Source organism: Hemiscyllium ocellatum, chromosome 11 (genome assembly GCF_020745735.1).
Source record: "Hemiscyllium ocellatum isolate sHemOce1 chromosome 11, sHemOce1.pat.X.cur, whole genome shotgun sequence".
NCBI classification, from domain to species: domain Eukaryota; kingdom Metazoa; phylum Chordata; class Chondrichthyes; order Orectolobiformes; family Hemiscylliidae; genus Hemiscyllium; species Hemiscyllium ocellatum.
The window spans coordinates 86,603,056-86,618,236 of NC_083411.1; the positions used below are offsets into that span (position 1 = coordinate 86,603,056).

The 15,181-nt window shown below is 41.7% G+C and overlaps 1 protein-coding gene across 1 annotated transcript in view; it reads left to right on the forward strand.

Moving 5' to 3' along the window:
* Nucleotides 1-9,150: 9,150 nt before the first annotated feature.
* Nucleotides 9,151-15,181, forward strand: part of drp2 (dystrophin related protein 2) — a 75,290-nt gene continuing 69,259 nt past the window's right edge. The window contains exons 1-2 of the mRNA XM_060832217.1: nt 9,151-9,197; nt 12,650-12,806. Of these exons, the coding sequence (XP_060688200.1) occupies nt 9,151-9,197; nt 12,650-12,806 (204 nt within the window). The remainder of the gene's footprint in view (nt 9,198-12,649; nt 12,807-15,181) is intronic.

The window sequence follows — 15,181 nt, forward strand, 5'->3', positions numbered from 1 at the left end:
GTATCTTCCGTCCAATGGAAGAGGTGGGAGGAGAGTGTAACCAGGATGGAAAGGATCTTTGATTGTGTTGGCTACTTTCCCAAGGCAGCGAGAGGTTTAGACAGAGGAAAACTCGTTCGTGATACGGACTGTTCTGTGTTCACAACTCTGCAATTTCTTGCAGTCTTGGGCACAGCAGTTGTCATCAACCCTCCTTCAGGAACCCTGAAGAAGGGCTTATGCCAGAAACGTCGATTCTCCTGCTCCTTGGATGCTGCCTGACCTGCTGCGCTTTTCCAGCAACACATTTTTCAGCTCTGATCTCCAGCATCTGCAGTCCTCACTTTCTCTGCAGCAGTTGTCATACCAAGCTGTGATGAATCTGGACAGGACACTTCCTATGGTGCATCTGTAAATATTGATAAAGAATCCTGATAGACATGCTGAATTTTCTTATCCTTTGGAGGAAGCTGAGGTGTTAATGTGCTTTCTTAATTGTAGTGTCGACATGGATGGACCAGGGTAGATTGTTGGTGAGATTTACTCATAGGAACTTGAAGCTCTTGATGACCTCCACCTCAGCACCATTGATACAGACAGAGCATGTCCTCCACTCCACTTCCTGAAGTCAATGACCAGCTCCTTTGTTTTGCTGACATTAAAGGAAAGAATGTTGTTTTTACACCATGCCACTAAGTTCTTTATCTCTTTCTTGTACAGTGTTTTTTGTTGTTTGAGATCCAACCCACTATGGTGGTACCATCAGCAAATTTGTAAATGGATTTGGAGCTGAATTTGGCCACACACTCCTGAGTGTATAAGGTGTGTGCAGCGTTGTGGGACACTGGGTGTTCAGGATTAGTCTTGCCACCATATGTGCACATTTATGGAATAGGCTTGAGTTCAAACTAGTTAGTACGATCGGATTAAGAAATGAACAGATGCTTTTTAGGATCAATTGCAAATTATCAAACATCCTTCAAAATGTGTGGTTGTCCTGAGTGCATTGTGAAATAACAGTGTGGTATCTGTGATCAGGATTATATAATGTAGATACGTTGATAATTTGAGTATTCTCTTGACGATATTTGGTTCATAGAAGAACATTTTTCAAGTTTTCTAATTTTGGATCTTTACCTTCAAATATTCACTTTTCTCAAAAATTGTTTAGTAAGAATCAGGCAGTCAAAATTGTATAAGATCCAAAAATGAGCAAGTATAAAAATATTAAGCCCATCATAATTTAGTACTTCATACTGCCTTTGGTTATAATTTGATTTTAAATGACTGTTAGGGTTTGTTTGATGGTAAGTAACTCTTCTGCAAGTGACAGTACTCCATCTATTGGCAGATTAATGGGACAAATTTGAAGAGATTTCCTATTAGAGGTTTGGGTGTTGTCAACGGCAGATGGTTCTCTGTAAGACAGAACAAATTAGCAATTATCTCTACACTTCCTGACGCTCTATGTGAATTCACTTCCCTCTGCTCAAGGTCCAAATCCTGCTGACTAGACACAGGAATGTAATCGTGAAATACAGAGTAATCCATCCTTTTCATGCGAAGATAAATGAGAGCACCATTCATTGATAGAAAATTATGAATCCAAATAAAGAATCATTTAGATGAATGATGAGTTTAGAAAACTGGGCCCAAATGGTTTGCCATTCTCAAGAAATTGATATTTATGATTATGCTACACTTTTAGTTCAAGAATAACTCAAAGCTATAGTGAAGCTCAGCACCACCAGAACAAGCAAATCGAGTAACTCTTAATAATTTTTTAGAATATATGTACTACCTACTCCATGATGTTTTTCTAATCAAACTGTTCATAAATGTTATTACACATCTTTGGAGTAGGTACAACTTGAACCCAGATCTCCTAGTTCAGAGGTAGGGACTCTACTACAGCGTCACAAAACCCTTACTATCTGCTCTATATTTAGGAGTGAGACAAGTACCACATGAGATGCATTTGGAACATTACAGACACCAAATAGTAAGGCAAAATCTCCAATTCTGAGGTATTTCAAAGAGCAACAATGTCCAAAACACTTGTCCTCAGAACCCAGCTCACTTTAAGTGGGTGTAATATGCATGACTAACAATAAAATCCCTTAGGCAGCCATATATTCACAACTTAAATTTAGGCACTGCGCATGAGGCAGGAAAAGATTAATGTTCAAGGAGACTTTGAAAAATGAGTCTTAGGAAATGTGGCATGTTCACCACAGAAGAGGGCAAAACTGCTCAATAACAAACAGTTAGGAAGCAATTTCAAATAGCGGTATTCTTTCATCCAATCAGCAAAGAGTGCAAGTAAGGACAAAATGTGATCTAGAAAGAGCAGGCAGTCCCAACAAATCATACAATTCATCCTTGTGTACCACTTGGAAAGCAACTCGGACTGTAACCTGCCTTCATACCCATGTTCAAATGCACAACTCATGACTCTGCCCAAGCAAGATGCGACCATCTAAGATTATGAAGCATTACTGATAATGGTAAGAGTTTCATATTGAGCTAGCTCCAGTGTATTGCCATATCCATTTGGTTTTCAACCTGATGGCAGTCTTGTTTCAAAGTAGGTAAATCTTCAGAAGGTAGAAAGAAGTGGGCTTTCAGAGCAGGTTGCCAAAGTCTTAGAAAGGTAACTCTACAATCTCTCAGGATAGGTTTCTGAACCAGGTGGGAGTGTAGCTGCAGATTCGAAGGCGGACTGGTATCCAATTTCATTGTTTGGCTAAAAACAAATTTTGGGCACCAGAGCATGCACTAAACTAGTGCATTTGCCTCTTCCACAAAGCCCTCTTGCTTCACTTCAGCTGATGGGTTTCCTGAAGCCCCAGGTAGTCAACTGTCCAGGGTTAAAGGTGATAGGTTAAATGTGAAACATGCAACCACTTTTTAATATCTGAATGGACATTCTGCCTCCTGGGAACAAATCACTTGTGCCAAAACACCCCCGTCCTTTTTCATTAAATTCAGATTAGAGACAACGTAGGATTGCAAAACATTTATTTTTTACATTTTAACATCTTTAACAGCTCACAGCTGTTGATATTAGAGGAGTTAAAATCATTCCTAACTCCTCTGATGTTCACTTGACACTCATCAGGTCTAAATGGTATAAAGAACATTAAACAAAAGGAACTGAATGTAAAGTTGAATGAGTTGAGTTCCTTTCTCTGTAGGTCATGTTGCTCCTTTACCTGGAATACTGTGCTAAGTGACCGGCCAGGCCCTTGGGCACATGCAAATCACTGCAATAAGAATAATTCCAGTGCTGAATGCAATAATTATAAGGAACCATTTAATAACTTGGGTCACAACAACTTCAGAATTATGTCAAATTTGAGCTTGTTGACTGAAACTTTTAAAATACTTAACAGGATTGAAAACATGGGATTAAAATATTTGTTTCAGATCAGAAAGTCCAGTAAGACAAGAAGAGAAATGTTTGATAGTGTGATGGACAAATTTGAAGCTGACGAAAAGAAATATTTCTTTAAATATGAAGAAATCAAACCCTGGAATGCATAGCAATTGAGACAAAATATACTGAATGTGCTCACAGGAACACTACAGGCTTGTATTCTGGAAGGATGAGATTACATTGTATTATCCAGAACTTCCTCCTGAGTTAGAGTCATAGAGATGTACAGCATGGAAACAGATCCTTCGATCCAACCCGTCCATGCCGACCAGATATCCCAACCCAATCTAATCCCACCTGCCAGCACCCGGCTCATATCCCTCCAAACCCTTCCTATTCATATACCCATCCAAATGCCTCTGAAATGTTGCAATTGTACCAGCCTCCACCACTTCCTCTGGCAGCTCATTCCATACACGTACCACCCTCTGTGTGAAAACGTTGCCCCTTAGGTCTCTTTTATATCTTTCCCCTCTCACCCTAAACCTATGCCCTCCAGTCCTGGTCTCTGCAATCTCAAGGAAAAGACTTTGTCGATTTACCCTATCCATGCCCCTCATAATTTTGCCAACATCTATAAGATCACCCCTGAGCCTCCGACGCTCCAGGGAAAACAGCCCCAGCCTGTTCAGCCTCTCCCTATAGCCCAATAGTGGCCTAACCAATGTCCTGTATAGTTGCAACATGACCTCCCAACTCCTGTACTCAGTATTCTGACCAATAAAGGAAAGCATACCAAACGCCATCTTCACTATTCTATCTACCTGTAACTCTACTTTCAAGGAGCTATGAAGCTGCACTCCAAGGTCTCTTTGTTCAGCAACACTCCATAGAACCTTACCATTAAGTGTATAAGTCCTGCTAAGATTTGCTTTCCCAAGCTGCAGCACCTCGCATTTATCTGAATTAAACTCCATCTGTCACTTCTCAGCCCATTGGCCCATCTGGTCCAGATCCAGTTGAAATCTGAGGTAACCCTCTGGTAACCCTCTTCGCTGTCCACTACACCTCCAATTTTGGTGTCATCTGCACACTTACTAACTGTACCTCTTATCCTCGCATCCAAATCCATTTATGTAAATGACAAAAAGTAGAGGACCCAGCACTGATCCTTATGGCATTCCACTGGTCACAGGCCTCCAGTCTGAAAAACAACCCTCCACCACCACCCTTTGTCTTCTACCTTTGAGCCAGTTCTGTATCCAACTGGCTAGTTCTCCCTCTATTCCATGAGATCTAACCTTGCTAACAAGTATCCCATGGTGAACCTTGTCGAACCTTCGCCTTACTGAAGTCCTTATAGATCACATCTATGGCTCTGCCCTCATCAATCCTCTTTGTTACTTCCTCAAAAAACTCAATCAAGTAAAATGAGTGTAATACATTAATCCTCCAAGAAGGCATTTTCTTTGTTAAGGAACAACTCTGAGACTTTTCGTTAGGTTTCACTTTTTGAAAAAAAGGCTAATATTGCTGTAAAGGCAAGATATTGTAGATGCTGGAAATGAGAAATAAAAACAGAACGTGCTGTATATCTTCATCAGGTCTGGAAGCATGGACACACAGAGTAACATTTTGAGTCGAATATGACTCTTTAGAACTGAAGCTCAGATTGAGAGAAAAGTTGTAGTTGACTCAAAATATGAACTTCTCGTTCTCTCTCTGGAGATGTTGCCAGACAGAAGCATCCCATATCCAAATGCAGCAAGATTTGGACAATATCCAGGTTTGGGCTGACAAGCGACAAGTTACAATTGTTTAACACAATTGTCAAGCAATGAGAATCTCCACTAAAACATAATCCAAACATGCCCCTTGACATTTGATGATATTATCAGCATGGAGTCTCCCAATATCAACATCCTGGAAGTTACCATTGACCAGAAATTGAATTAGTCATATAAAACTGTGACCACAAGAGCAGGTCAGAGGCTAAGAATCCTGCAGTGTGTAACTTGTCTCCTAACTGTCCAGAGCATGTCCACAAGACTCAAGTTGGGAGTGTAATGGAATGCTCTCCATTTGCCTGTTTGAGTGCAGCTCCAACAACACTCAAGAAGCTTAAAACCATCCAGGACAAAGCTTGATTGGCACCACATCTTCAAACATTCACTGCCTCCACCACCCCCATGCACAGTAGCAGCAGTGTGTGCCATCTACAAGATGCACTGCAAAAGTTCACCAAGGGTCCTTTGACAGCACCTTCCATTCACGTGATCACTGCCACAAGAAAGAACAAGATCAGCTGACAGATGGAACACGACTACCTATTACAAGTCACTTACCATCTTCATTTGGAATTATATTTCTGTTTCTTCAGTGTCTCTGGTTCAAATCCTGGAACTTTCTTCATACCAGCATTTTGGGTCTACTATACCAAATAGACTGTAACGGTTCAAGTAGAAAGCTCATCATTATTTTCTCAAGGACAACTAGGGATGGGATAGGCAATAACTGCTCGCATAGCCAGTGACATACAAATCGCAGAAATGAATTTTTAAAAACAGGCAATATTGATACAAAAACAGAAATTGCTAGAAAAACTCAGCAGGTCTGGCAGCATCTGTGGAGAGAAAGCAGAGTTAACATTTCGGTTCCAGTGACCCTTCTTCAGAACACAATGTTGATATTTGTGCATAGCAGCTATTTCAGTGGCAAAGGAAAGGAACTGTGCATATTATATCCTGAAATTTATAAAACCAACCTATAAGGCAATGAAAAAGCTATAAAAAATGAGAGTCAATAATTGGTTCTTCAATATCAATATCATTGAAGCTTATTATTGTTTCCAAATGATTATGCTATTCTTTCCAGGTACCCAAGGACAACATCTTTGAAAGCTATTTTCCTTGAAGCACTTCATTATTAAATGTAGCAAAGGTTCTCTACAACAACTTCAGCATTGATCAATAGCAAAGTAAGCAGCAGTTTAATAGATGACTTTCTTGAATACATAATGCACCATTAAATACATGTATGTCGACATTTGATCACCTACAATTAATTCATAAACAGGACCACATTTTATTCCATAAATGTACAGTTGTCAAGGGGACCAACAATAAAATATAGCATGTAGCTACAGGGTTTAAACTGGATGCATGTGGTACATTATAATTGATATAACTCTGGTATTTCTACTTCATTCATTGCAACCCAGAATGCATTCCTGCATGTGAGTTTACCAGATTTCTTACATCAATATTAAACAATTATGTTTTTTCTCTACATTGATATATGACCTCATAGAATCCCGACAGTGTGGAAGCAGGCCATTAGTCTACTGAGTCTACATCAACCCGCCAAGGTGTAACCCAACGGATCCTTGTAACCCTGCATTCACCATAGCTAACCCATGCAGCACATCCCTGCACACTGTGGGCAATTTAGCATGGAAAAAGTGGGGACTGCAGATGCTGGAGATCAGAGCTTAAAAATGTGTTGCTGGAAAAGCGCAGCAGGTCAGGCAGCATCAAAGGAACAGGAGAATTGACGTTTCGGGCATAAGCCCTTCTTCAGGAATGAGGAGGATGTGCCAAGCAGGCTAAGATAAATGGTAGAGAGGAGGGACTTGGGGGAGGGGCGTTGGGAATACAATAGGTGGAAGGAAGTTAAGGTGAGGGTGATAGGCCGGAGAGGGGATGGGGGCGGAGAGGTCGGGAAGAAGATTGCAGGTCAAGAAGGCGGTGCTGAGTCTGAGAGTTGGGACTGAGAAAAGGTGAGAGGAGGGGAATTGAGAAAGCTGGAGAAATCTGCATTCATCCCTTGTGGTTGGAGGGTTCCTAGGCGGAAGATGAGGCGCTCTTCCTCCAGGCGTCGTGTTGCCATGGTCTAGCGATGGAGGAGGCCAAGGACCTGCATGTCCTTGGCGGAGTGGGAGGGGGAGTTAAAGTGTTCAGCCACGGGGTGGTAGGGTTGGTTGGTCTGGGTGTCCCAGAGGTGTTCTCTGAAACGTTCCGCAAGTAGGCGGCCTGTCTCCCCAATGTATAGGAGGCCACATAGGGTGCAGCGGATGCAGTAAATGATGTGTGTGGAGGTGCAGGTGAATTTGTGATGGATATGGAAGGATCCCTTGGGAAGTGAGGGGGGAGGTGTGGGCGCAAGTTTTGAATTTCTTGCGGTTGCAGGGGAAGGTGCCGGGAGTGGAGGTTGGGTTGGTGGGGGGTGTGGATCTGACGAAGGAGTTGCGGAGGGAGTGGTCTTTCCGGAACGCTGATAAGGGTGGGGAGGGAAATATATTCTTAGTGGTGGTGTCTGTTTGGAGGGGCGGAAATGACAAAGGATGATGCGATGTATCTGGAGGTTAGTGGGGTGGTAGGTGAGGACCAGTGGTGTTCTGTCCTGGTGGCGATTGGAGGGGCAGAGTTCAAGGGCGGAGGAGCGGGAGGTGGAGGAGATGCTGTGGAGAGCATCGTCAACCACGCCTGAGGGGAAATTGCGGTCTTTGAAGAAGGAGGCCATCTGAGTTGTTCGGTATTGGAACTGGTCCTCCTGGGAGCAGATGTAGCAAAGGTGAAGGAATTGGGAATATGTGATGGCGTTTTTACAGGGGGCAGGGTGGGAGGAGGTGTAGTCCAGGTAGCTGTGGGAGTCAGTCGGTTTATAGTAAACATCCGTGTTGAGTCGGTTGTCCGAGATAGAAATGGAGAGGTCTTGGAAGGGGAGGGAGGAGTCTGAGATGGTCCAGGTAAATTTGAGGTCAGGGTGGAAGGTGTTAGTAAAGTGGATGAACTGTTCAACCTCCTTGTGGGAACACGAGGTAGCACCGATACAGTCATCGATGTAACGGAGGAAAAGGTGGGAGGTGGCGCCAGTGTAGCTGCAGAAGATGGACTGTTCCACATATCCAACGAAGAGGCAGAGATAGCTGGGGCCCCCTTCCAGCCCGACCTCAAATTTACCTGAACCATCTCAGACTCCTTCCTCCCCTTCCTAGACCTCTCCATTTCTATCTCCATAACATTGATTCTCCTGTTCCTTTGATGCTGCCTGACCTGCTGCACTTTTCCAGCAACACATTGTTAAGCAATTTAGCATGGCCAATCTACTTAACATGCACATCTTTGGACTGGGGGAAGAAACCGTAGCACCCAGAGGAACCCCGCACAGACAGAGGGAGAATGTACAAACTCTGCACTATTGCTCAAGGATGGAAATTAATCTATGCTATGAGACAGCAGTGCTAACCACTAAACCACCATGACAAACCCTGTGCTACCATTTTAGTGCATTACATTAATAGTTTTTCATAAATCTTGTCAGGTCCTCACAGTAGTGGGCAATCAGTTCCCATATTGACCTACCTGCTGTCTCCACCTTATATTGGTCACTATCCTCTGCACTTTGCACAAATATTGTGACTCTACAGTTGTATCGTTGAAATTTTCAAAATTTTTGATGTGTTACAATAACTTTTCTTTCCTCAATGAAGACATGCTTTTTAAAAAAAAACATACATATTAAGCCCATTCAAAGCAAAGAATGGAAAGTGGTGTTTGAACCTCTTTTGTCAAAAAATGCAAACACAGCCATTAATTTATAAAACAAACCCAACAATGATAAACAAATTTACACAAATCAATTCTTTCATTTTCCTTGGTCTTAATGAATGTTTAATTTCAGTCATTTTTGTAGGTGTGATGATTGATTCAGAATGTCAAGAATATATACAGAAACCAAACAAACAGAACTAAAGAATTAAATCACAGACTTCATTCCAGCACATCACGGAGATGAACCTCTGTTGGAGTGAGATTAAGAAGAAATCCCAAAATATTAGGTAAATTTATACAGTTTATAATATTTGCAATTGTCTTAGCCATGGACCACCGTGTGAAGTGAGACAGCTTTCTCCTGAGCTCAACTAAAGAATTAAGGTTTTTTTGATTAGATTACTTACAGTGTGGAAACAGGTCCTTTGGCCCAACACATCCACACCGACCCTCTGAAGAGCAACCCACCCTGACCCATTTCCCTGCATTTACCCTTTCACCTAACACTACGGGCAACTTAGCATGGCCAATTCACCCCTGCCCATCTTTGGACTGTGAGAGGAAACCCACGCAGGCACAGGGAGAACGTGCAAACTCCACACAGACAGTTGCTTGAGAGGGGAATTGAACCTGGGTCTCTAGTGCTGTGAGGCAGCAGTGCTAACCACTGTGCTGCTAGGACCTCAGCTTTCACTGATTTGATTGAAGCTTTTTAAACTCATTTTTAGGGAATAAGGATGGGCAAGGTGAGCATCAATTGCTTACTGCTGGAGAATGTGGTAGCGATCCTTCTTCTTGGGTCATTGTAGTTCCTGCTGTGAAGGTGTTCCTACAACATTGTGCAAATAATCCAAGACTATCCAATAACCCAATGTCGGTGATGTGTGTTAAGTCAAAATAGTGTATGACTTTGATGGGGATGGGTCTTGGGGACAGTTATGTTTGTATATAGTTCCTGTCCTTGTTCTTATATATCCTGGATTTGATGAGTTTTGGATGATGCTGTTGAAGAGACTGTTTGCAACTTACAGCAGTGAACTCTGCTGTTAATTCGCACTGCAGCCATCTTGTATGGAGGTGGATAATGTGGATGTTTAAACTCATCATCTTAGGACAATCCTTTCTCAATTGCAGTGTGTGAACAAAGTGCCCCAGATGAAAACTAAATTAACAATTCCATTTCCAGTCCACAACGATCATTGTCATAAGAGTAGAACATTTCTTACTGAAGCGGATGCTGTTCTGAGATGTGAGGCACGGAGTTTTGTTTGCTCTGACAATACCGCAACTGACCTGCGATTGCTTGATGTGGATACTGTATGTCAAAAACTGAAAAGACACTTTCCTTTCCTGTATCAGTGTCTTTCACTTTAAGAAGAACAAAATTCACCAAAAAGAGTTAAATCCTTTTAACTAAGGTGTTTGGTGAGAATAAAATCCTGAAAGTATTTTTCATAAAGAGACCCAGGTAGTTGATATAGCCTGGAGTAAACTGACTTCCTGATTCAGAACAACAAATGTGGGAAACACCTACCTCTGCAAACCTAAGTTGGGAGAAACTGCAAGGGGCATGGGGTTGCAGTGGCAGCCATTAACATAAGTTGGGCCCCTTAACCAACTCATGTTGAAAGAGTTCAGAGGCAGCCAGGGAGGCTGCCAAGTGGTTATTTATAGCTCCTTTTCCAAATTCTGCCCCTCAACCTATGCCAAATGGCTCAGTATAGTCCTTATGCTAATCTAAGACCCACCATCCATTCCTCGGCCCTTTCTAGGTCTATGTCAACTTCATGCTAACCACCACCTTTTGCGCTGACACACTTCCTGTCAGGTAGGAGAAAGTGAGGATTGCAGATGTTGGAGATCTTTTCCAGCACCACAATTTTTGACACTTTCTGTCAACCCACACAGTACAGTTAATTAATTCACTCCTTAAAAAAAACACCTTTGTTTATTTTTTTTAAAAAATCACTTCAATTAACTTCTTCCAACTACTTATTTAATTTTTTATAAGAACAAGCATTTCTGTTTATAGTCCAACTTCAAAGGCTTTGTGTGCACTTGTAGTTGTCAATCAAGCAGTGAACAGACATACCCCCCACTATGATAATGATAGAGGGTAAAATCAATCACACTACATAAATCATGTTACTGTCATGGACAGGATGAAATGGTAAGCAATCCTTTCCATGGTAGGAAGTTTTTTTTCAAGAAAAATTAGAGGCCATGAAATTTAAATGTCTTTATACCTTGATAGTGTCTTTGACAGTTTGACATTTTCAATGAATTTATTGATATTTTAGACATATTCATATCTACTTTTAACAATCCAAAACGGCACTTAACCTCTCTCAAATGACACTTTGCCTCTTGCAAAGGTCTCCCTGGATAGAGCTGAATGGGTAATATATCTTCCCAAAGAAAACCAGTATAGTTGAGAAAGTCACATGAAAAGTATAACATCCAGTAGTCATTGTTTGAATATCTCACTGGGAAGAAGTATTTATGCTTGACAATAGTTGCTCTTTAATACGTCCAACAGCCTCTGACATATTGACAACCTGCTTCCGTTCTCCACCCGACAAAAAATTGGTGCTAGGTTTGAGGGCCGGACTTTTAGGTATTGGAGTTCTGGGTACTGTTTGGCTTGGCCAGAGACTCAGTGTTACAAAATTTCAGATGTGAATCTTTGAAAACTGAAATGTAAATCAGCCTTACTCACTAATGACCAGCACTTAGAATCAAAAGCAAGATTTAAATCTAGTTTGTAAAAGTCTTTGTTTTAATTAAATGTATCCAGAAGGGATTAAATCTGAACTGCCTTTCTAGGTGAGTGATATCTTTGATTATTCAATATTTGAGTCTGGTTTAGCTCTGGGGCCTTGGAGACCTTAATAAAGACAAACAGACTCTGAAAATGTGCCTGTAGCCTTAAAGCAAAAGGTTAAATTCAAAGTGCTGGGAAAAAATAAAACATAATCTCTTTTGTGCGAAATCAAGGGTGATTCCACAATTGTTGTAGAGTTATTTATTCCCCCTTTATAAGTGTGACACTGAACTAGACAGATGAGTGAAGTCCTGTTTTTAATCTCCTGACTATGTTGTGCCAGTGCATTTCTGTCAGATTGCAGTAGGTGTTACAATTAGCTTGAGGACTCAGGTGGAAATAATGCATCTTCGATCAGAGTCAGGTACCTGTTCTGGTAGACAAGTCAATAGGCCTCAGGTAAGAATAGCAGCAAGGTTAGTCATGATGGACCCTGTGATTGAATGGCCAGCCACTGTTTAGCTTCTACCCTCGGGATTGACAAAAGGCTCATGAGGAGACGAAGTACAGAAAAATGCCGGTGAACTGTCCAGCTGAAAACTATTCTAAATGTAACAAAAGGAAGAAGGTTTTGGTGGGAATATGGAAGTAGCATTTGTTGTGGATAGTTGTCCCATGTATGTGTGAGACGGCCTTTCTTGCTTTCCAGCTCCCTCGTCTTCCTAAAGCAAATAATATGGTTCTGCATTAAAAAAAAGAATAACTCTATGAAGGTGATCTCAGATAAGAGTGTTGACCAGGGATCAGACACACAACTACAATAGGCCTTAATGTATTCCCAGTCAATGTGTTGGTCCTTACTATGCAATCTTCTATCTTAACTTCTAACTTGACGTATCTTATCTGAAGATGTTTTTATATATGTGAAAACTATTACACTTCTGCATATCCCCCCCCTTTATTTACATGTCTAAGGGCTCGGCTGGAGGCACTCTCTGATCACAGTGGCAAGCTGCAGCTGTCTTTGCAAGAGATCATTGACTGGCTGACCCTGAAAGATGAGGAATTATCTGAGCAGCTTCCCTTCACAGGAGATATTGGTGCAGTGCAGCGGTACAATGAGTTTCACTCGGTAAGTTACCCATTCATTTGAAGATCATGATTAATGACAGGTAGGTGTTTTTCAGTCTTCTGTCTGGTACTATGAAAATTAGCATTGATCTCTAGTCCTGAGGATTAAGTTAATACTTTAATTATAGACTAAAACTGCAAACAGAATCCAAACCTCTCTGAAAGGGAAGTGTTTTAATAAAAAACAAACATTTGCTAAATGTTTCTTTTTATTTCAGAATAAAGTAAGAGAAATCATGTGTTACATTTACCATAATGCTGTTACAGCTGCACACATTCAGAATGATGTACATTATAGCTCCTTGGTAATTTGGCTGGTTAGTGCAATTCTCAGCTTTGGAATTTGATTAGATAAATATCTGTCACTTGTACTGATCAACTGATCCCAGCCAGGCATTGTTGCCTTCAGAGGAACAGTGGAAAACACTTGGTGCTGAGGAATTATCGTCAAGAGTCTTGATTTCCATGAAGAGTATCTTCTCATAGAACATAGAACACCACAGCACGGTACAGGCCCTTCGGCCCTCGATGTTGCGCCGACCTGTCATACCAATCTGAAGCCCATCTAACCTATACTATTCCATGTACATCCATATGCTTGTCCAATGACGACTTAAATGTACTTAATGTTGGCAAATCTACTACCGCTGCAGGCAAAGCGTTCCATACCCTTGCTACTCTCTGAGTAAAGAAACTACCTCTGACATCTGTCCTATATCTATCACCCCTCAATTTAAAGCTATGCCCCCTCATGCTCGCCGCCACCATACTTGGAAATCATCACCTCTCGACCTTCTTCTCTCCAACAAAAACAGCCTCAAGTCCTTCAGCCTTTCCTCGTAAGACCTCCCCTCCATACCAGGCAACATCCTAGTAAATCTCTACTGCACCTTTTCCAAAGCTTCCATATCCTTCTTATAATGTGGTGACCAAAACTGTACACAATACTCCAAGTGCAGCCACACCAGAGTTTTGTACAGTTGTAGCATAATCTCATGGTTCCAGAACTCGATCCCTCTATTAATAAAAGCTAAAACACTGTATGCCTCCTTAACAACCCTGGCAACTTTCAAGGAACTGTGTACCTGGACTCCGAGATCTCTCTGCTCATCTACACTACCAAGAATCTTACCATTAGCCCAGTACTTTGCATTCCGGTTACTCCGACCAAAGTGAATCACCTCACACTTGTCTGCATTAAACTCCATTTGCCATCTCTCAGCCCAGCTCTGCAGCTTATCTATGTGAGTCTGTAACCTACAACATCCTTCATCACTATCCACAACTCCACCGATCTTAGTCTCGTCTGCAAATTTACTAACCCACACTTCTACGCCCTCATCCAGGTCGTTTATAAAAATGACGAACAGCAGTGGACCCAACACCGACCCTTGCGGTACACCACTGGTAACTGGACTCCAGGATGAACATTTCCCATCAACCACCACCCTCTGTCTTCTTTCAGCAAGCCAATTACTGATCCAAACTGCTATATCTCCCACAATCCCATTCCTCCGCATTTTGTACAATAGCCTACTGTGGGAAACCTTATCAAATGCCTTGTTGAAATCCATATACACCACATCAATCAGTTTACTCTCATCTACCTATTTGGTCACCTTCTCAAAGAACTCAATAAGGTTAGAGGCACGACCTACCCTTCACAAAACTGTGTTGACTATCCCTAATCAAATTATTCTTTTCTAGATGATTATAAATCCTATCTCTTGTAATCTTTCCAACACTTTACCAACAACTGAAGTAAGGCTCACTGGTCTATAATTACCAGGGTTGTCTCTACTTCCCTTCTTGAACAGAGGAACCACATTTGTTATCCTCCAGTCTTCTGGCACTATTCCTGGAGACAATGACGATTTAAAGATCAATGCTAAAGGCTCGGCAATCTCCTCCCTGGCTTCCCAGAGGATCCTAGGATAAATCCCATCCGGCCCAGGAGAATTATCTATTTTAACACTCTGCAGGATTTCTAATACTTTGGATTAGTGGTCCTGGAAGAGCACAGCAGTTCAGGCAACATCCGAGGAGCAGCAAAATCGACGTTTAGGGCAAAAGCTTTTGCTGCCCCTTGGATGCTGCTTGAACTGCTGTGCTCTTCCAGCACCACTAATCCAACATCCGGTTTCCAGCATCTGCAGTCATTGTTTTTACCTAGGATTTCTAATACCTCTCCCTTGTGAACCTCAATCCCATCTAGTCTAGTAGCCTGTATCTCAGTATTGTCCTCAACAACATTGTCATTTTCTAGAGTGAATACTGTCGAAAAATATTCATTTAGTGCTTCCCCTATCTCATCTGACTCCACACTCAACTTCCCACTACTATCCTTGATTGGTCCTAATCTTACTCTTGTCATTC